Source organism: Schistocerca piceifrons, chromosome 8 (assembly GCF_021461385.2).
Source record: "Schistocerca piceifrons isolate TAMUIC-IGC-003096 chromosome 8, iqSchPice1.1, whole genome shotgun sequence".
Taxonomy (NCBI): Eukaryota; Metazoa; Arthropoda; class Insecta; order Orthoptera; family Acrididae; genus Schistocerca; species Schistocerca piceifrons.
The window spans coordinates 172,988,560-173,011,148 of NC_060145.1; the positions used below are offsets into that span (position 1 = coordinate 172,988,560).

A 22,589-nucleotide genomic window follows, 5' to 3' on the forward strand; every position below is an offset into this window, starting at 1 on the left:
ATTGGCCTACATTGAATAAAATTATACACTATTACAGATATGTGGATGACGCACTCATGCTAATTGACGGAAATCAGACAGAGACCCAGGATATTCACCAAGACCTAAACAACTTATTGGCCAAAATCAAATTCACTATGGATATGGAGGAAGACAATTCCATAAGCTACCTAGACCTCACAATTAGCAAAAACAACCACCATCACACATTTGATATTTATAGAAAATGCACGTGGACAATATTACAAATGCCATCTTCTGTCATCCCAAATTGCAGAACCTTAAATATTTCCACTTAATGAGTTATAGACTAATTTACCTGCAACTAAACAAACAAGCAATAGAAAAACTATTGGATACATTTTGTTACACAGTACACAAAAATAATCTGGCCGAACATAGTCACAAAACTGTGCACCACACACATGGCATCCAATCGTAATGCAATACTCAGTGAAATAACATCTAGCAAGGGAAACATCAACTAAACATAAAACAGAGTATAACCAGCAATTTACCAAAATCAGTTATTTAACTAAATAAATGCATTGTTCAAAACCACTGATATACAACTAGCCTTTTGTACTAACAACCACCTCAAAATGAAACTGTTCAGGCAGTGCTAAATCCGTAACAACTGTAATAACTTCTACATTGGCCAGACATGACAAAATTTGGACATTGGATTCAAACAGCACATCAGAAATAGTGACAATCATACTGCATAGAATACCCAAAAGTCCCACTGTCAACATTCTCAAAGAATTAGAAATTTATATGCACATGCATAACAACCCATAAGTAATACTAAATGGTAATACAGATTTTAAACACACATTCTACGTTAAAGAAATACTGGAACACGAAAAGGGATACAAGTAAACAACACGCAACAATGTCAAAAATCTAACCAGAGGGGAAAAAACATCATCACTGTCTGTTTGCATATACTTGTAAACTATAATGTCACTGTCAAAACATATGCAACATGTAATTTTACCGACAACTGAGCACTGACAGTTACATGACAGTTTACTATTGATGTAAAATGGATGTCAAGTTCACATATATAACAGTATGTAATCAATCAAATATGCAAGGTGTATTAGGTACATAAATGATCTCACCATCATCATATTTGCAGGTTACTTGAAAGTGGCAATGAAAGCCCAAACAGATCTGTTGTGAAATAAGGAACGATAATTACATTGCAGCTACACTGAACCTCCTTTATAATAATTGGTATGTTTGGTCTAACATGATTCATCACATATATTTTAGTGATGATGATTACCCAGATTTGTGGTCTTGTTCTGAAATCCCATATTCTAGCATTCTCTGGAAACTTCAGCTTGCAGGTTGCTTGTTTTGTCTGGTATTTTTTGACCATATTATAGTTTTCTAACGTAAACTATTTTTGTTAATAAAGTTAATTCAGGGTGATATTTGTGTGAACAGGAATCCAACAACAACCACACCAGTGGTAGTAGCAGTAGCAGCAGCAGTGGCACTAGCAGCTCAAGTAGTGACAGTGAAAGTGATAGTGATAGTGACAAACACTCATCATCCAGTAGCTCACGTACATTCAGCAGTGGTGACGAGAGAGAGTGCCAGAGCCCTAAAGCAACTACTGCTGAAACTCCTATCGCCACATCGCATGAAGCATCAGACGTTACGGCCACATCGCAAAGGTAAATAGTTGTTGTCTGTTATATCTTTATGATTCTTTCTTGAAACACCCATAAATTCTCTTACAGTACTCAAATGTTAGGTAGTTCCTTTTAATACTTGCCATTGGTACTGATGTCCTTTCTGATTTAAAATGGAAGTTAATAAAATTTTGTGAGCTAATTCACAAGATTTAAACTTGCGTCACATAAGATTTGATCACTGGTTCAGCAATAATGTCATTTACTTATCACCTTGTTGAGTAGAATTTTAGTAGTGGCACATTATCCCTATTGTAATCATCAAATTACTGAGATCAGTGAAATATTAAATTGCAGTAACTGAACCTGAGCCTGTTTTTTTTTCCTTTCTTTATCATTCAGTGTGACTCTTATCCTTAACAGATATTACTTTGGGTGTGAAATAGTCCAATAATTACATCCTCCATGGATTAATTGTAAATTTAATAATGAATTGTATTCGTTTAAGTTAATTTCTTTCCTCCCATGGTTTATATTGACTAAGTGTTTTGTCACACGTCGCAAAACTGTATTCTTGAAGAGAATACAACAGTTCATTACGTGGTGATCTTTTTGAGTTTGCCTCTAGACCCTTAAATCAATTTGACTCATTATTTCTAATACCATAAATTGCTTTGCTGGATATTCTGTATCAAACTTTATTTTCACAGAACTACTTAATGTATTATTCTGTCTGTGATAAATATTATTAAACAAGATAACTATGAATACAGGAGCATATAGTGAGAATTTGAATCCACAAAGTTAAAGCACCAAAAATTATAAGACATGGTGCATCCAGTGCCTGATATGAAGTCCAGAGATGCAGTTAAAAACCAACAGCAGAGCATTAACACTCAAGGTAGTCAAAGTCCAAGCATAGCATATGTTGTCAGATGGAAGGGAACTGGGAAATCGTGCCAGAAATGTGTCAGTAATACTTGAGTTAGTGCTACAAGTGAATGTAGTGAAGCTATGACCAGTCAACCATAAAGCCACGATAACAACTAGGTGTGTGGCCCAGGAAATTGCTAGCTGTGAGACTGTAAGATACCGTGTGTGTGCTACTGTATAACCTGGAACTGGGCTGCTTCTATTGGCTTCAATGCATTGTTGAGGTCAACATTTTGGACATTAAAGATTCAATCCACTAAGCTAACCACACATGGTTCAAAATGCCCTGCTTTGTGCCACCTTCTGGTGGGTCCAGTATGTCCACTTTCGGAGGTCATTGGTATTGTCTGTTGGCACTGTCCAACATGCTAGGGTTGGAATAAGAGCATCCAAATAAGCAATAGCAGGCCTTGGTATTTTGCTGGCCCACAACAGCATGTAAATGATGTGCAAAATTCCTCCACTGTTTTGGTCAGTTTTAGTGTGCAAAAGGCCCACTTGCAGTATCCTTGGTACGAAGTGTCTGTAGTCTCAATCACAATAGGAGGCACATGGCAGACTGTGCGGAGATTGGCTTCTTCCACAGGTGTACATCCTGGATGCAGCAGAGTTGATGGCATTTGTTGGTGTTACCACTATAGACATTGTTGCTTAAGATGGTGACTTCTGAAAGGGCCATCCTTAGTGACTATGTGAGGTAACCACGAATGGCTGATGTCCTCTATAGCAACTGCCCAAAGACTTTTCCTAAAGTAGGTTACTTGTTCAGAAGTGAGATTTTGACATCCAAGGTTACAAGAGTGAGAGCAACAGGACTGCAGTCATTCATGACTGTGACCCTATATGTCAAGAAGAGCAATATCGCTGCCTGTCCTGAAAGATTTTAAATGTGTGCACTAGGCACTCTGCTTCCCTGTTACTTTGGGGCTGGAAGGGATTAGAACTCAAATGGTAGATCCCATTCTGGTTTAGAACAAGAGGAATAAGTATGACATAAGCTGGAGATTTTAGCAGAAATGTGTTCTCCTTTGGCAAGTGTTCAGATTGTGATTTCTACTATTTTGTTTGAGTACATGAGATGCTTTTATTACTACCAGCCATATGAAATTTAAGAATGAACTTTTAAAATTGGTCTTAATTTTTTCACACAGATGGGAGGGGGGTTGGCTGTAGGACATAAGTAGTGTATGGCACTGAAGATTTTTAGCGCACTGTGGACATGTGCATATTATTTCTCTGTGTGTGTTGGTATAGGCCAATAAACATGGTGTGCAGCTGCATTCTGGATGCATGTCATTCCCAAATACTGTTTCAAAAATAATGGGAAGGATAGATTGCTACTCACCATAAAGATGATATGTTGAGTTGCAGACAGGTACACTGAAGAGACTGTTACACATAAAAAGCTTCTGGCCAAAGCCTTCATCAGAAAAGAGAAACACGTGTTCACACAAGCAGGCGCACCTAACACACACAACTGCTGTCTGTGGCTGTTCATTTTTTCAGTGAGAAGCAATCTATCCATTCCTTAATTGTTGATATTCCAACCTGGACTTTCCAAATACTGTATCTTTAGAAATGTGAGGACCTGAACTTATAATGTGTAAGGAATGAAAAAGTAGATGTTGCTTGGAGCTTGTGATCAATGTGATGACCCCTTGAGTTGCTGACAGTGTGTGGAACTGCATGAAGACTTCTTGAAACATTTAGTGTCCTCTCTGTCCAACCTATGTGAATGCACATCAGTACTTGTGTCAGCAGTGAATTGGTGGTGATAATACGTATGATTATACACAAAATTATGAGGAACCTTGCGCCTGCGCTTTGCAGGACATTATTGTTGTAATGATTCTGTATTGACATTGAATTTAGCAGTTCAGGAAGTGAAGAACAACATGATGTTAGTTCATTACAGACTGGAAGTGATCACAGTACGTCAGTTGAGTGACAAGTGGTCGCCAGTGGTAAAAGATGAATACATCTACTGTTTCCCAAACAGCTCCTCCAAGATTTATGTTCACAAGAAACTGTTGTGAAACCCATGCATAGACTTTATAGCTGCACAGAAGCTAATAAGTGACTTATAGTTTCAGGATATTTTAATCAAAAGTCCATTGTACAAGTATACTTTGGGATTTTATCATTGGTGATCTTCAAAATTTTGTAACTCATTATTTTGAGCTGTAAAAGCTAGCTTTGTGTGTGTGTATGCAATGTCATTCATTATGGAATGTTTTTCATTAATAAAAGAGTAAATTACTTTTTGGAAAATGATTAAAAAAACATTAAGTAGTTAAATAGCACTTCATACCGTACAAGTAGGTGTAAAATGTTTATCCTCATGAACAATCTGTTGTGGAGAAATGCCTCAGGCCACACACACCGATTTTAAAAGTGGCTCAATAAGTTGCTCAGTGCCATCAGTATTATGCACGACAATGTGGCACAGATTCCATACTGAGTAGCATCCACTGCTAGAACAAGAGTTTGCCCAGAATGTATGTGCTAAACATTAACTTATTTGAGTAGAACATTAATGAGGAAGACTTTCACGAAAAAATACATTCAGGATACACGTAATATTGGTATCCCTGAGAATGAATATTTCACAGTAGTTCATTATGCCTAGATAAGCTTGTAACTCAGTAATGTTAATTACCATACTTCTTAAAGCCAACATAATATCAATTTGACAAGGAATGAAGATCCATCTCAAATGGACCTTGAGTTTGAGACAGTGCAACAATAAAACACTATCTGTGTTATAGCTTGTAGCAGGTGCTGCAAGATCTGTGATTAAATGGACTTAATTGCTTCTCATAATACATAACGTGGCAAGTTGTTGTATTCAGGGATTACCACTAAGAATAGTTTAGTCATCTGAGATTGCGGTGAGGCGTGATGTATTGGCCATCTTTTTGTTTGTTTTGTGTTGGTACCTGCTGTGCAGTTTGATGCACTGTCATCATGGCATAAGTGAGAAGCTCCAATGAAGATGTCGATGTTCAGTGCTGAAATGACGAGTGAACTTTGGCCTTAGCGTACAGTCCAATGCTCATGTCACCTCAAAGGCTTGATTAATCATAAGTACAATCAGTGAATGTGTGTGAGAGATTTCAAGCCTTCATGTCGAACCACCTCACATTGAGCATGCCAGAGTACTATATCACGAATGAGATAAACTGTATAATAATGGTGATTATACTGCCAAGTGAAAGGGCACTCCAACTGCAATGATTGGCCACACGGAAACAAGAAAACTGATAAAGTTGCTTTTGTCTTGTTCAAATTTATTGGTGTGCAACTTTGTGGCTCTGCATACATTAATGAGAACTTAACAAATCTTGAAAGTTAGGAGGAGACTGTTGTAACAGGAACAAATACGATTTATTTAGCATAGTACTTCTTGGAGCAATATATAAGGTACAGTGAAGTGCAGGTTGTGAGTAGCACTGGAAACATGGTCTGGATGACTGTAATACAGTTTACAGAATAGGCTGAGCACTCATTTGAGATTGCTTAAATAATACTGTTTCTTTGGCAGCTCACCAGAGTACACCAGTTGGCCTCCATAAGCAGGCCTGTGAACTATACAGGCACGCGATCTACGAAATCGTGCACATCATGAGTGAAGTTGCATCACTCCCCCCTTCCATGGGGTTGGAAAACCACATATGTACATAAAAACACTAGGCACCAAAAAATATACGGTACAGAAAAAATACTAGACACACAAAAAAATTTACGGCACATGAATCGTGGAAAAGACCAGTGACAGCACTGACATCCATTTCGTCGTCCGACAATGGCTGCTGCTACTGTGGATAGTGTCTCATAGCAACGTCCTCGCTGAGATGAGATGATCAGCAATTGGCGCCATAGGTGCCAGCGGCGGTGATGGTCGCACAGGACCCGGCAGTGATGGTCACACAGGACCCAGTGATGGAGGTAGCGGCATCAGGTGCAGCGGGGATTGCACCGGCGACAGCAATCGAGGAGTTGGGTGACAGCAGTTGAGGAGTGAGGTTGGAGGTAGGCACACTAGACCGCGATCTGCCAGGCAGCGACGCCCGCTGTGGTGTGAACAGTGACACAGGAACAGGCATTGGCAGCAGTGGGGGAGATGGTGGCCCCTCTGCAACAGATCCTACAGTGCACAGCCACAGCTGGTCGAAGTGACAGGTTGTCTCCACATCAGGAGTGTGGATGATGCACAGGCACCAGCCCCGGTGATACTTGATGATGGCAGGATCCAAGTTTGGCCAGTGGTCAGAACCAGTGCGGAACCGGCGTCTCCAGTGGATGCAGTCTGATGCAACAGGTGAAGGAGGGTGCAAGCTTATTCATGGTAATATGCGCCTGATAACTGGTAGCACAATCTAGCCCAGGGGAAAGAGAGATGAAAATTCAGAGCAGAGGGACTCCAGTAGCTGGTACGGAAATTGATCTGACACTAAATTTACCTTATCAGCAATATAAAACCGAAAGCATTAAACACATCTGACCCAACATGTCTGCGGTATAGGATTGATCCACCACAGGGAATGTAAGAGGGTAAACAACAGATTTCTAAGAGACGAGCAGAGAAATTACTTAGGATCGGAATCTGCTATTTATTATAGCCAACCAAATTCTATGAAACCTGTGTGAGGGGACAGGAGCCCAAGTCCACATACATTTGTGCGTTAACTAAAGTCACTGCAGCTCCTGAGTCCTTTTGCATTTTTAATGGTTTATTAAATACGCGCAAGTCAATAAACAATTTATTCGCGCAGACAGTTATTGGAGAGAGACAGTTTATGGGCATCAGTACTACTGTGGCCACCACTTTGGAGGAGGAGCTGCACACTGCAGTGGTGTGGCCTTTCTTTTGACTCTAGTTGCAAACGACTCAACACTTAGGGCATGCAGCAAGCTCTAGTTGGATGAAGCAGTATGGGCAAGAGGGAAGGGGGTCAGGCAATGTTGTGATGCGGCCTGTTACTGCTGTGTCCGTAACAAATGCTACCCCATGTGATGCTGAATGGGAGGTTGTACTGCTGCAACAGCTGCATCATCATCCTGAACACTTGCAGTGTATTTAACAGGGGTTGACTGAGCAACTTCCGATACCTCCCCCCACGCAGAAATCTGATTGCCTGTGGTCCATGTCACTTCAAAGGACTGTGCTATATTGAGCATACCGTATTTACTCGAATCTAAGCCACACCTGAAAAATGAGACTCGAAATCAAGGGAAAAAAAAATTTCCCGAATCTAAGCCGCATCTGAAATTTGAGACTCAAAATTAAAGAGGAGAGAGAAGTTTTAGGCCGCATCTCGAAATCGAAACAAAGTTGGTCCATTGTAATATGAGACACAATTTAGGTCGAATGAATGACGATACAGCTACAGTAGTTTGGTTCAAGTCGTAAGCTTAGCAGTTGGCCATATTGACAAGTAGAGTTGGCCATTTTTTTTTTTTTTTTGTTTTTTTTTTTTTTTGTTTTTTTTTTTTGTTTTTTTTTTTGTTTTTTTTTTTTTAACTGACGCAGAGGATTTGGTGCCAGTATTTATCTTTGTGCCTACAAAGCATGCCTATGTAGCGCTACATATATTCGACGGCAGAAGTTAGTTGTGGCGGCACCCACCAACATTTTTCAGAACTTCCGCTTGCTTTGCACTCGATTCTAAGCCGCAGGCAGTTTTTTGGATTACAAAAACCGGAAAAAAAGTGCGGCTTCGATTCGATTAAATACGGTATCCGTACATCCGTAAGCATCAGGTTCTCACATTAAAGTGCCTGTTCACGGACTTCCCTTTCCGGGACCAGACGAATATCATCGCCACACACCTTGTGATCAGTGTTCGATTTGTGATGGGTACTACTGATAAATTTACAATGATGGTTCAACCTGTGTAATTGTGCAGCCCAGTCTTAAGATTGATTTGGCTGTTTTTGACGATGGTAAAATTCTACACGCATCGCAATGACATGCGTTCTGTCGCAGTAATGGACATTTCATCAAATGATTAACTGGTCAGTACTTGCAAAGGCACTGTTGAATCCCACCTAGTTGTCAAAGATGTGTGTCTAGGAAACCTGCTTCTCGGATCACTAGACAAAAATTCAAGCAATGAGTTTTATTATGAAAACTACATGACATTACTTAACTTTGTGTTAATCAGATGTGTCACAAGCAAAGGGCGACAGACAAAGTAAACAGTGTTCTTCAGTGTATACAATTCATAAGTTGCTGGTTTTGAAGTGCCTAATTTGATGCTGCTGTAGAACTGGGCCGCGACCAGTCGGTGTGGCGCTAATGTCCTCTTCACATATATGTTGCTGCCATCGCGTTTTCGTCCTGGAGAAGGGTCAGTCGGCATGCAATTGGCTGACATCTTCACATCCCTCTCTGATGTCTCATTTCTGTCTGGTGTGCCGGCGGTTGAATTTACGCTGTAACAGGCACAAGTTGGCACAACATGTGATAAATGCGTGACAAAAGGCAGGAAAGAGAGCCCTACTCAGGTTTGCATTGACTATGCGAAAAACAGGGAAATGTTGGTGTAACTGTGTCTCGTAGGAATCCTAATATTCAGTTGATTCATCATATGCTGGAAGGGGTGACGGTTGCACTGATGAGAAAGTAAACTGCTGCGAACGTGCAGATGCCACATGATTGAGAGCAGTGGTAAGAGCCTGCTGCTGTTCCTTGATAACTTGCTGCTGGGCCTTGATATGTTGGAGTATTTCTTCCATTGAGATGTTTGTCGGGTGACTTAGCACTGACACTAACATGGGAGGAAACATAATTCTGACTCGTCGCCACGTTTGCTATAGCAAGAACGGACATGATTTATGGAACATAGTACTTTATGGAACAACACGTGAGATACAATGAAGTACAGGTTGTGCATAGCACTGGACAACAGTAATACGGGTTACAGAATAGGTCAAACACTCATTTGAGATTGCTTAAATAATACTCTTCCTTTGATGGCTCACCAAAGCATGCCAGGAGGGTGACCCGAGTGGCCTTCATTAGCAGGCCTTGAGAACTGTAGGGACACATGCTCTTAAATCGCACACATCATGAGCGAAGGTACACAGGGCCATAAATGGTGGTCAGCGCTTGCCTTCAAGAGGCAAATTCCATTACTGCTAACACACACCCACGCACACACACACACACACACACACACACACACACACACACACACACACACACACACACAAAGTACAAAAAATGACCATAGATTTTGGAACTGTTAGTTCCTTGCTGGGGAATGAAACAGGGGTAGTTTGAAGATAGTTGGAAATGCGGGGTACACATTCAGAGTCATTAGTTCAGTACTTCTACAGTAGTCATAGCTTGATCTTCATATACCATGTTAGCAGTCAGTTTTCAGTCTTTAACTAATGGCAAAAGTTGTGTGGCTGTGTACAGAAAATATGTCATGTTGGTTCTTAGTTTCTTGTTGTAGCTGACGCACTTCCTGGAAGTTTCCTTATAACATTTTTCTTTGTTTCAGTGAGAAGGATACACGGCAGCCTGAAGTTGGCTCTGATATAACTGCAGAAAGGTATGTTGCATAATTATGCTTAAGATATTCTGTATTTGAAAATTATTTTATTGTGGCCAAACAATAGCCAATTTTATTGTAGCAGTGGCATGTAACTAAGTGTTGTTTTTGAAGAGTTAAGTGTGCAAATGTGTGTAACAGGGGCATCTGATTTGTTAGCATTCATTTACATAGTATATTTTGACTGACACATAGACTATACTTCAAATTTTACTTGGAAGTGTATGTAAATTGTTAATAGGCAAGACACTAGAAAGTGTGCATCATGGTTGTGACCACAATGGATTCTGCAGTTACACCTACCTGTGAAGTGGACTCCGGACAAAGTGTAAACAGCGTACAGATTTCCTCAGCTGATTTGCTGTGTGTCTAAAATCCTCAGCCAATACCTAGACTGCTCGAACAGTCCACAGGTGTACTGCGGTCCGTAGTGTCCAACGGCCACAATATTTCGGTGAGCAGACGATGTCGCCATCGTCAGGTGCGCTGACAAACTGAGCTCCTGAGGGCGGGCGGCCGTCCTAAATCCCCTTCCCCCGCGAGGCATTCTCTCTGTGGTCCAACACTCGGCCGCGCATCAGTGATCGCTGAGAGGCTGGCGTCGGTGTCTGTGGTGGTGTCGGTGTAACTGCCTCGTCTGCCCTGGTCGCTCGTTCATTTTCTTTGCTGAGCCTCTTCTTAATTAGACTCGGTGCTGGTTCCCATGCCTTGCTGAGGTTATAGCCGCAATCTCTGTTGATGAGTCCGTCCCTGGTACAAATTTCGATAGTCTCTCTAATGACACTGTCCCGTTATTTAGATGTCTGTGCTAAGACCCTAGTATGTTGGTAGTCCATTTCGTGATTTTCGGACAAACAGTGCTCTGCGACTGCCGACTTGTTGGGGTACATAAGTCGAGTGTGCCTCTGATGTTATTGGCAACGGTCTTCGATGGTGCGCACTGTCTGTCCAATGTAAGTCTTCCCACACTCACAGGGAATCTGGTATATGCCGGCCTTCCGCAAACAGAGATCGTCTTTGACACTTCCCAATAATGCTAGTGTTTTATTGGGCAGGCAAAAGACAGTTCCTTCTCTGTGTTTCCTCATTCGTCCTATTTTCCCCGATAGTGCGCCAGTATACAGTATATAGGCGGTGGCTATCTCTTCCTCTGTGACTTTGTCCATCTCCACATGCTGTTCTGTAGAGGTGGGGCGGAGAGCGTGTCTGATCTGCCATTTGGAGTACCCGTTTTTCCGAAATACAGTTTTGAGGTGTTCCAGCTCATGGGGGTAGACTCTCTGCATCCGAGATGGTGCGCGCCCTGTGCACCAGTGTTTTTAGTACCCCATTCCTCTACGAAGGGTGGTGGCAGCTATTAGCATGCAAATACAGGTCGGTGTGTGTTTTCTTCCTGTATACCTCATGGTCCAGGGTGCCATCCGCTCTTCTTTTGACCATGACGTCCAGGAATGGTGAACTTCGTTCTGCTTCGGTCTCCATAGTGAATTTAATGTTCGGATGTATGGAGTTCAGGTGTGTAAGGAAGTCTAGGAGCTTGTCCCTTCCATGGGGCCATATCATGAACGTGTCCTCAACATTACGTAGAAAACAAGTAGGTTTCCATTTGGATGACGCAACGCTTCATCCTCAAAATTGTCCCATGAAAGGGACAAGCTCCTAGCGACCAGTGCAGACGAGGCAGTTACACCGATGACACCACAGATGCCAACGCCAGCCTCTCAGCGACCACCGACGTGCGGCCGCAGACCGCGGCGAGAACGCCTCGCGGGGGGAGGGGATTTAGGACGGCCGCCCGCCCTCAGGAGCTCAGTTTGTCAGCACACATGACAATGGCAACATGTCTGATCACCAAAATATTGTGCCCGTTGGACACTATGGACCGGCAGTACACCCATGGACTGTTTGAGCAAGAAATATGCACAATACATAGACTGTTTGTGGAGCTTCTCCATTAGGTGAAAATGCTACTTTACTCTCATTTGGGAGGAGTCCACCCAACCATGTTTGTTTTTTGTAGTTCGCTTAAATTGCTTGTGGGGGATGCTTCTTCCAAAATGAACAAGTGGCCAAAACCCCAATTTTTCACCCTTCTTTTGCTAGCTGCAATAGTACATCTTGCTAACATGAGCAGGAAGCAGTAATATAAATCATGCTCCCATGAAATCTGTGTAAGCAGTGGTACATCATGTCAGTAGCTTCTGTTCGCAGCCAATAAACTAAAGAAAAATGAAATATTTTTGTCAATATTTTATGAGCTTGCTCCCATAATTTTAGCTGTCAGTCATAACATGACCTTCAAAGATTGTATGATCATGATAAACTGTGGGATTGAGATCCAGAGGCACACCATTTGTACTTTTTCCTTTTTCAGTTCCCTTTTTTGTATTTTTCTCCTACAAAGACGCTGTTGAAAAAGTTCTAAAGGCACAAGTTAAATGCTCTGGAAATTCTTGTCACAGCTGTTACAAAATTTGAATCTTCATCATTTATGATTTTATTTCAAACTTTATATAAAATGTGCTACCCAGTATAAGTGAAAGAATAAAATATTGATAACTGCATGCAGATGAAGGCTGCACACTTATGTAAAACCAACTTTTCACAGTCTCCAACATCTATAATGTATTTCTTTTGCCCCATATTGAGGAATATCGAAGTGTCACAATATCAGATACAAGAAAGTGGTAGCAGATTTCATTTAAACAATATAAAAATTTCTGTTTATACAAGCATGAAATTGAAAAATAAGACTTATTTTTATATTTAGCCAGGAATTGTTAAATATTTTCATATTTTGCCATTTGAGTATTGTCATTAGACTGCATTAACTAGTGTTATGCTTTTGCAGGTGCAGTAATAGCCTTCAAAATCCAAGTGATGCTAAGAAGCATGCACATAGTTCAGAAGACAAGAAGCGTTCACATAGCCCTGACCGCCAAAAGCATTCCCATTCACCAAACACTCGTCGGCGAAAATCTCATAGTTCTGATAGAGACAAGAGTCATTCCCGTGGAAATGCAAAAAGGCGTTCAAGGTCACGATCTCGTGACCGTCGCAGGCGGGGAGAATCGTCAAGAAGTCCAGAGCGCCGGAAGCGATCTCCTTCCCACAGAAGCAGAGGTGACCGAAAACGATCATCACACAGTCCATCAGAACGCAGGAGGAGGTCAAGATCAGCAGATCGTAAAAAGAGGTCCCACAGTCCATCTTCTAGGTCTCACAGGGGTGGAGATCGTGAGAGAGATAGAGACCGAAGGTCACGTTCTCCAACACATCGTCGACCATATGAAAAAAAACCAAACAAGCTAACGAGTAAGTGCATACTTACAGCTAGAACATAATTTATGTTTGCTAAAATTGGTCATGGTGATTCCTGAACCTTTGTGGGTGAATTCAATATTCAGTCATGTTTTGTGAAGCCCCAGTCAACAGTATTTTTCTATCTGATACTTTTGCATGGCTATGGCAGTAAGATATTTTTGTAACAAGAATTAATGCAACCATGTGCTAGCCCAAAAAAATTATTGAACATTTGGTACTTTCGAGTTTTAAAACTAACAGCACTAAAGGGGAAACTGTTTCATTACTAAAGCCTTGATACAGCTAATTGATAGTGATCAGTAATCCACGACAGTTAGAAATATGAAAGGGTGAGCCTGAAAGTGGCTGATGTTTGGCTTTAATAAAATAAAGAAGTAAATTTTGTCAACTAAGAAGTCATTGCTTATGAAATTGAAGCTTACCTTTTCCTTATCACTTCCACTGCACGTATTCAGAAATCCTGTGTCATAGTTGGCTGTCGCCAATCCATTAAGTTAGTTTTTCCAAGTACTCTTCACATTGTTGTCACTTCCAAAACTGTTCCTGCCCAAGAGTTCTTTGAGCTTTGTGAAAAGGTGTATGACAAGATTTTGTTTTTGCGTCTTTATTGATATGCTCTGCCATACGTGACATGTGCCTAGGTTGATTTTTGTCCCTTTCCTCTGTCTGGGGGCAGCTCTTCTGCAAAACGTTGTATTCTTGGGGAGTTAAATTTTACCAGGAAAGATCACGGAATTTCAGGGATTTGCCTTAAGTCTCGGGGGAATTTCACATTTTTTTCCTAGCATTGAAATTGGATTTCATAGAGTTTTAGATATCGCAAATTTGAAAACACTATTTCAGAGTATGTTAATTATATGAATATTATTAAAAATAAATTATCGATGTTTAAAAACTGTGGTTAAACTACTGCCTATGGCTTGTATAGAGCTCAGCAGAGAGGAAAGAAAAATCATTTTGTGGTACGGTGCCATCCCCCACCCCTCCCACCTTCCATGCTCACCATTAATTTTTCAGGGTTTTTTTGACACCATCTTCCTCCTCATGCGTGGTCTTCTAAGGGAATTTTTTTTCCAAGTTTGAGAAGTTATTGTGTGTGTTATCATCTCCCCCCTCCCCTCCCGACAAACCACTTCTCCATGTCATTGCATGTCGTCATTATCATGTGATTAACAATCTTGCTGGTACCAGGGTCATGTTGCATTCCTATTCCATGCACCTGCTGCCTTGCTCTCTCTTGCTCCTGGGGGACACCGCTTTATCATAGGCATCTTTAGTGCAACCTCAGGGCTGGGGCCTGACAGAATGTGTCCCACAACTTGGAAGGGAAGTAGGGCTGTGTTTTTCCCAAGAAACTGCTCCAGCAGTGGGTAGGTATGGATATGGCGACCTGCATTTCCCAAGCTGGAGACTGGCCAGTGCCGCCAGACTCTTCTACCATACTCTGGGCATAGTTCAGGGGGTCATCTTTAGGCACGACAGTGGACCGTTGTGTGTTTCAAAGAACAGGTGCCTTTGCCTTACATTCTGGATCATGAGGAAGAAACACACCTCTGTTTTAAAAAGAACTCAACCTGAAGATGGGCTGTGTCCTGATGAGCTGAATGGCTGTTGAGGTAAAAAGTCTAGCAGTCAACCCCCGGGGCACATGCCCCTTACCCTGTAATGTAAGGCTTGCTAAGCATGCAGGGCTATGTCTGGATTGATAGTGGCTCATGGGATCCCTATGGAGAGACCTCAATTCACATCTACTCCTGACAGCATGGGTATGCTATCAGTTAGTACCTACACCCATCCAACAAAGAAAGCTGAATTGGTCAGTCTGTCTAAGAAGATGTCTCAGAATTATGGTGCCAGGGTTAGTCTACCATAACACTTCCATTACAATCAAGAGAGCAGAGACAACCTTTGGGAAGGTCTCTCATTTCTATGCTCATAAGGTGTTGGAGGATATTGCTTGGTCAAAAAGTCAGGGCAGTGATTCTCCTTGAAAATCTGGAATTCTCAGGGAATTACATTTTACCTGGAAAAATCATAGAACTGCTAAGTCAAAGTATGTAAGCTTCCGTGATACAAGGCCTAAGGTGACTACCCTGTTTTGGCTGAATTTCATACCGCCTTTAACTTCTGTAAAGGTGTGGTTACCTGCTCTGATATAACGGAGATGGACCCTAAGCAGTTAAGTATAGAATGGAAAAAAATGGGTGTCATGGAAGTGCAGAAGTATATGGGGAGAGTCAACGGCACATTGGAAAAAACTGTCACAGTTATATCCATTTCAAGGTTAGACTATTTGTTGCCAACCCAAATCGATATTTCAAAAGTCAAAGATTTGGTCATATCACTATAGCATCAAGTGGGAGGGCTATATGTGGAAATTGTGGAGACTCAGCCCAGTGACTCCTGTACTCTTCCTCCAAAATGTATAAACGGCTCTGGAGATTACCCAGTATGGAGCAGGAAGAGTTGGATTTTGTAACAAGGAAAGGAAAATTCAGGGGTTGAAAGCTAAGATAAACAAACCCTGTGGTGAATCTAAAAGAGGTTTAAAAGCTATGTAAACTTTGGTGTTTGCTACTTTTGCATCAGCCCTTAAGAAGCCAGTTGGCAAGTATGATGCTCCACATAAACCCAGACCACAGGATTCGAGTAAAAGTGCTTGCACTTGTCAGTGTATCTGTGGAGGAAAAGCTACACTTGAACCCCAAATTTTTTGGGACCCATCAATGAAAGACCTAGGCCGCATACCACTGCACACCATCAGGAGCCCACTAAGCCATCCTCTCTACTCATGCATGCAACTCCTCCCATAAGTAAGGATAAAGTCATTCGAAATCAAAGAAAGTGGCAGTGCCACCATTGGAGTGGGGAGCTCTCTCCCTTTCAGATAGTGATCATGTGTCTGAGGATACTGATATTCATATGGAAGAACCAGAGCTGGGCACTGTCTCACATTCCCTCTGACCTCTCAGGTTAATCGCCAGCACCAAGGGAGGAGGGCAGTTACAACTATCACTAATTAACGGCATCTGCAGGGGTTTCTGTATTGCACTGGAACTTGAGTGGATACAGATCACGTTTGGAAGAATTACAGCTCCTGGCCCAGGAGAGACTGTTCTGCATCTGCTGACAAACTCACTTTAAAGCCTCTGACACATCTGCATTAAGGGGCCACCACTCCTACAGGAAGGACAGTGCTACTGAAGACGGGGCTAAGGGTGGAGTATCTGTTTTTGATGGTGATTAATGCCATTCCTCTCCTTACCACAGCTATACAAACAGTTGCAGTAAAGTTCTGACACCAGTTAAAATCACAGTTTGTTCTGGAAGTATGAAATAAGAAACATCTGCAGCCTCAAATTTTTGTGTTTTAATGAATACATGATGTATTTCAGACCCTGTGGGTCCATCCTTGGATGTAAGTTATCTTCAATACATGATTTATTGTTGGTCTAGAATCAGGTGAAAAACATGTTCCTACCACGAAAAGGTTTCATGTTAGGTTATGAATTTAGTGAATGAAATGTGGAAAATATGCATGAAACAGTGGAATAAATGAATGCTGTAAACTTGCCACATAATCCAAGAAAAGTGTTTTTAACTTATCATACATTGGTTTCTCCATCCTGTCCATGCATATCACTTCACTCAAGAGGGTCATTTGCACGCACATTTCACAAGTGTGTACATGGTGTGACCAAAAACGAAATTACTTGTAGTGCCAGAGGTCTAATTATTAAATAATTGACATATGCAGAGAATAAATTTAGAGTAGATCTCTAAAATTACTGAAATAACTGTGGCTTGTGAAATCTGTCTGTTCATTTAACCTAGATTGTAGTTTTTTGATTTTATGGAGGTGTATCTCCAGTTCTAACAGATTTAGGATCTTCCATGGGCTTCATTATGTAATAGTACCAAGTTGTTTTGTACACTGTTGATGTTATGTTTTGTTTCCAAGAAATGCTGTGCAGTAACTGATTTTTCGAGGTGGTTGAGCCTGAAAGCATTTGTGTGTTCTTGAAACCAGGTTTTGATGTTTCAGCCTATTTTCCCTACATGGTAGGCAGGACAACTAGGGCATGATCCTTTGTACACTCCACCGCCGTTGAATTTTTTATGTATTCGATTTTGTTATGGACGAGTGAGTATCCTAACTTCTTATTAGTCGAGATTGCAACTTAAGTTTTTGTCAGTGGTTGGTGATAAGAACCAAAAAATTTATGCTTTTGTTGTCCTCATGTTCTGTTGTGAATTTCATGTTATTGTGGAAAGAATTGAATAAGGCTAGTTGTTCTTCAATCTCCTCTTTCGTTCTGTCAAATACCAGCAAGGTATCATCAACATATTTCCAGTAATATTATATTTTGGAGTCTGTTGTTTTCTTTAAAGAACGTGCTTTCCATATGATTGAGAAACACAGGTTGATTCAAAAAGAGACATCCGATTTGGCACATCAAGTTTTTTCCTATCTTTTCATAGGTGTTCAGTATGCCCCCCTTGAGAAGCAAGGCATATGTCAGTGCGGTATTCAAATTGTTCCCACACTGCAGCAAGCATGTCTTGAGTTACAGCTTCTGCAGCTACTGTTACGCGATGTCTCAGTTCATTCTTTGTTGGTAATGGCGGCACATAAACAGAGTCTTTTACGAACCCTCATAAAAATTGACACACAGTCATGTCCAGTGACTTTGGAGGCCAGTAATGTAAGGCTGAATCATTTGTTCCAGTGTGAACGATCCATCATTCAATAACTCTTTGATTTAAAAATTCCTGCACTCCATACGCCAGTGTGGCAGTGCCCCATCCTGTTGGTAAATAAAGTCATTCGAAGCGGTCTCCTATGGTGGGAAAAGAAAGTTCTCAAGCATATCAAGAAATGTGCTACCTGTAACAGTGTTGTCGGCAAAGAAAAATGGACCTCCCTACACCTTTTTCTGTGAAACTGCACAAAATGCACCAAATTTTGGAGGGTCTGTCTCATGTTGTACAACTTCATATGATGATGGTTCATTTAAATGGAATGTTGCCTCATCACTAAACACTGAGTGTGGAGGAAAACTGTCATCCTCCATCCTACCAAGAACGAAATTACAGAACTCCACGTGTTGTTGTCTGTCACCTTCACAAAGAGCTTGCAGTAGGAATTTTGTACGTTTCATGTGTAAACTTTGACGCAACACAAGCCACGCAGACATTGGGGGCATGTTGATTGTCGAGCTACACGATGAACGAATTTCTGTGGACTCCTAGTGAAACTATGGCGGATGCGTTTGACGTCTGTGTCAGACACTTGGGGATGGCCCAGCAGTTTGCCTTTACACAAACAACCTGCTTCTCGGAATTGTTCATGCCATCGTCTAATGCTCTGTGCTGTAGGAGAATCCACACCGTACCTAGTACGAAAGTCACGCTGAACAGTTGTTACTAAACCACACTGCAGAAAACATAGAACACAAAACGCTTTGTCAACCTGACACTATTTTTACTAGAACTACAGTCGGCGCACACTGTTGCTACCTAGTGGGAACCATGTAAAACTCGAGAGTTTGCTCTTTCCAAGAGTATGTTGCACACACACATGTATATCTCAAATGGCATAATAGCTATGATTTTTTAAAAATTGGATGATTCTTTTTGATACATCCTATATATCTGCCAGGAAACATGATACACTACTGCCCCTGGCAGTATCCTTTTTCTGTCGGTAAACTTTCCTATTAAATGTAAAGTAATTATGTGGCAATATTAGCTGCAATATGTCCTTGACTTTGATATTTCTGCAATTGACTTTTCTTCTACCGTTTTTTTTTGTTTGTTTTTATTTATTTATTTAGTTTTTTTTTTTCCCAACCAGGTTTTCAAAGATTATATCTACTGTTTCTTCAGTTGGTACCATTTGCAAATAGGTTAGTTACAACAAAAAGAGGCAAACCTAGCACCTGCATGAATTTCTGAATTTCTATACAGTACAACCCCGCTTTTACATTCCTGAAATTAAATTTGTCCCACCATTTACACTATTCATTTTTTTCCATTGTTTTGAACATATTTTCTGCATTTGACGTACGAAATTCATAAGCTAACATCAGACCTTTTCATAACAGAAACATGCATTTCACCTCATTCAAGATCAACAATAAATCGTATTAAAACAACTTACACTGAGGATGGACCCACAGGGTCCGAAATGCATAATGTATTTAATAAAACAAGAAAATTTTTGATGAAGTATTTTTTAATTCATACTTCCAGTGTACTGAATACAGTCAGGTTTGCAGCTGCAAAAATGGATAAAATTAAACAGTGTGTTCTTTAAACAATTCGCCTTATGACTTGTTGGATGCAGATGCTGTTCAGCTATCGCATGCTTCAGGGATTCGATTATCAAGTGCCTTATTCATTGAGAGAACATCTGCCTTTTGAATTCCAGGCAGATCACACACTTTTCTACAGTTGCAGTGTGATGTTTAGCCATTAACCTTTGTTTCCCAGCTATTGCAGACAGTTCAGTGGGAAATGGCCACGACTTTGCATTCCAGTGACTAGTTTCCAGTGTGGATTTGTCTGCTGACTTGCAGGATGGTCAACAGGATATAATGAAGTCATCCATAAACAGAACATTTAACAGAGATCCTGACAGCAGAGGAGATGCCATTGATAGTGATTGCAAACACTGTGACACTGAGTACATTACCTTGTGGAACCCCATTCTCTTGAGCATTGCAATCAGACAAGCCATCACCAATGCAAAATCAAAAGCACCAATCCTCAAAGGATTGGATAAAAAGCAGCAGATATCCATGTAGTTCCCATTCATGAAGTTGGTGAAGGATGTTGTACTTCCAAATGGTGCCATGTGCTATGGTTTTGCAAGGTCAAGTAACACGCCAAATGGTTCCGGCATAAGGTATCCTGTATTGCTGTCTTCAGTAGAATTAAGTTGTCAACGGCAGAACAGTAGTGCCAGAAATTGCACTGGAGTAGGTGACCATGGAATTTGAAGAACCAGACAAGGCTGCAGTTGACCTTGCATCGGAGAGTCTTACCCACTTAACTGGTAATGGCCATTCTCCATTAACTGTTACAGGTACTGTCCATCAAACTAGATCTGATTGAAACGAAATGGGAGCTTGACTTCAGCTCAAGGGCCCAGAAGATGGAACATGGCATAATGGTTTTGATCCAGCCCTGGAGAAGTGTAACTGATCATGGTCAGAGCTGACTCAATTCCCACAAGGAGAATGGAAGATCGTAGACCTCCTCGTTGCATGAAGTAAAGCAGAGGCCCCTCATCTCTACAGTTCTACAGAAGACCTGGACTGCAGGAGTTTGTCTGGCTGATGCAGCGACAGTATAAAAGTGTTCAGCTAAAACCTGTGCCTTGTGTAGGCGTTTTCATGAAGCCCTCTTTTCTCAACAAAGTTGTAAGGGGAGGTGTACTGCCCTTGGCTGAAAGCTGCCATGTTGAATCTGTCTTACGCAGTGGAAGTGGACTAATTAGTTACAGTCAGGAGTTCCTTTTGTCCTTTTAACACTCACTTCCCTTGTGCTCTTGCAGACCTGAAGGCATGAAGATTTTCAGTAGATGAACAGTGTTTTAATTTCTGCAAAGCTGCGTGCCTGGCTCTGATTGATAAATTATGTTCATCATTCCACCACACCATTGTCAGGTGGTTGCTAGACTAGGGAATGGAATGTGCGGCAGCGTGTTGAATCAGGCAGGTGATATGGTCCACCATTTCCAAGGCACAGTCATGTTGTTCGAAGATGGCTTGCTGACTGTATCGCAACAAACTTTCCTTTTGCTGTGAAAATTTCAGTGTTGCCTCAGTCATTAGCATTTAAAATGGCAGTCCACCCGAACTTTGAGTTTGTAAGAAAATGAAACACCTACAACTGTCCTTATGTTGTCACTTATTGTGTAGCTACCAGTTTTGGCACTTCATGCACCAGCTTTGTCAGAAGATTTGAAGCTTGCTTCAGGGCAGGGGCAGGGTGATTGGGTTTTTGGCATCTGTTGCATGCTGGATCAGGGGGACCGCTGAGAACACCTCCTTACTCTGTTTTAATTGCTTTTAGGTATGGTGTTTTGCCTTTTCTGCCTATTTTGTATCTGTTGAATAGTGGGTGCTCTTTAATGCTTTGCCGCACTGGAGCAGGGATGCGACTGCTGTGGGTAGTACAACTCCGGTTGTGTGCAGAGCCCTGCGGGCATTCACCAGCTACCTTACCTGTTTCTTTTCTCTTGTATTATTATGGGCTGTATTTAGCCTCTTCTCTTTTACTGCCTTGACTCTGTCAACTAGAAAATATTCTTTGCTCTGTAACTGTCTTCGTCCTTCATCAGGCTGACAGGATTTGGATAAAGGGGAGGGGCTTTTCTCACCACAGGATGAGCCCTGGGAGACCCCTCACCTGACCTACATACTGGCCTGATCCATACACTTCTTTGTAAATCCTTTCTCAGCCCTGGCATCAGTATTGCCTTCAATGCCTTGGTCTTCCCATCCTACGTACTTTCATCATCAGGACGCATACTTTGTGGATGTCACTAATTCCAGATGAACTATCCCTGGATCAAGGGACTGGTGACTCTGCTGTTTAGTCCCTGCTGTTTAGTTCTTTAATCTCCAATCAAGTAGCAATTGTGGAAAGTAGTCTAAAGTTTTAGTCTTCCCTTTTTTTATCACTAATACTGTCAGAATAGTTGCATATAAGATACAAGTAACTTGTCTCAGTTGGAGTGATAAACTGTTATATTTTTCTATTTGCATGATTTTGCTGTCCCTTGTTTGATTGTTTTGTATCCTATCCACAAAAAATTAGGTTAAGTGAATGCTAGTCTGCATCTTCATTTTCATAGTGTAGAAATGCAACAATTGAAAAACATTTCTATTTCCTGTGCCACACCCCCACATCAGTGGAAATGCCCAGTGCTGACCAAATTTGCTCGTGTGAGCTCTATGTCCTGGATGCAAATTCTGGTTTGGTGCTGCAATGTCTAAAAAAGTTCTTTTCCACGGCTGACATGAACTAAGCATGTTTTAAAAATTCTAATATTAAATACCAATATTTTACAGAATGTTATTTACTGTGTTATATTATTGAAAATCAT

The 22,589-nt window shown here is 41.2% G+C and overlaps 1 protein-coding gene across 3 annotated transcripts in view; it reads left to right on the plus strand.

Moving 5' to 3' along the window:
* The window catches only part of LOC124711949 (arginine/serine-rich coiled-coil protein 2-like), a 60,909-nt gene that overhangs the window by 19,643 nt on the left and 18,677 nt on the right, over positions 1 to 22,589 (plus strand). For all 3 annotated transcript variants that reach the window (XM_047242216.1, XM_047242217.1, XM_047242218.1), the window contains 3 exons: positions 1,459 to 1,691; positions 10,097 to 10,147; positions 12,999 to 13,462. In XM_047242216.1, the coding sequence (XP_047098172.1) occupies positions 1,459 to 1,691; positions 10,097 to 10,147; positions 12,999 to 13,462 (748 nt within the window). The remainder of the gene's footprint in view (positions 1 to 1,458; positions 1,692 to 10,096; positions 10,148 to 12,998; positions 13,463 to 22,589) is intronic.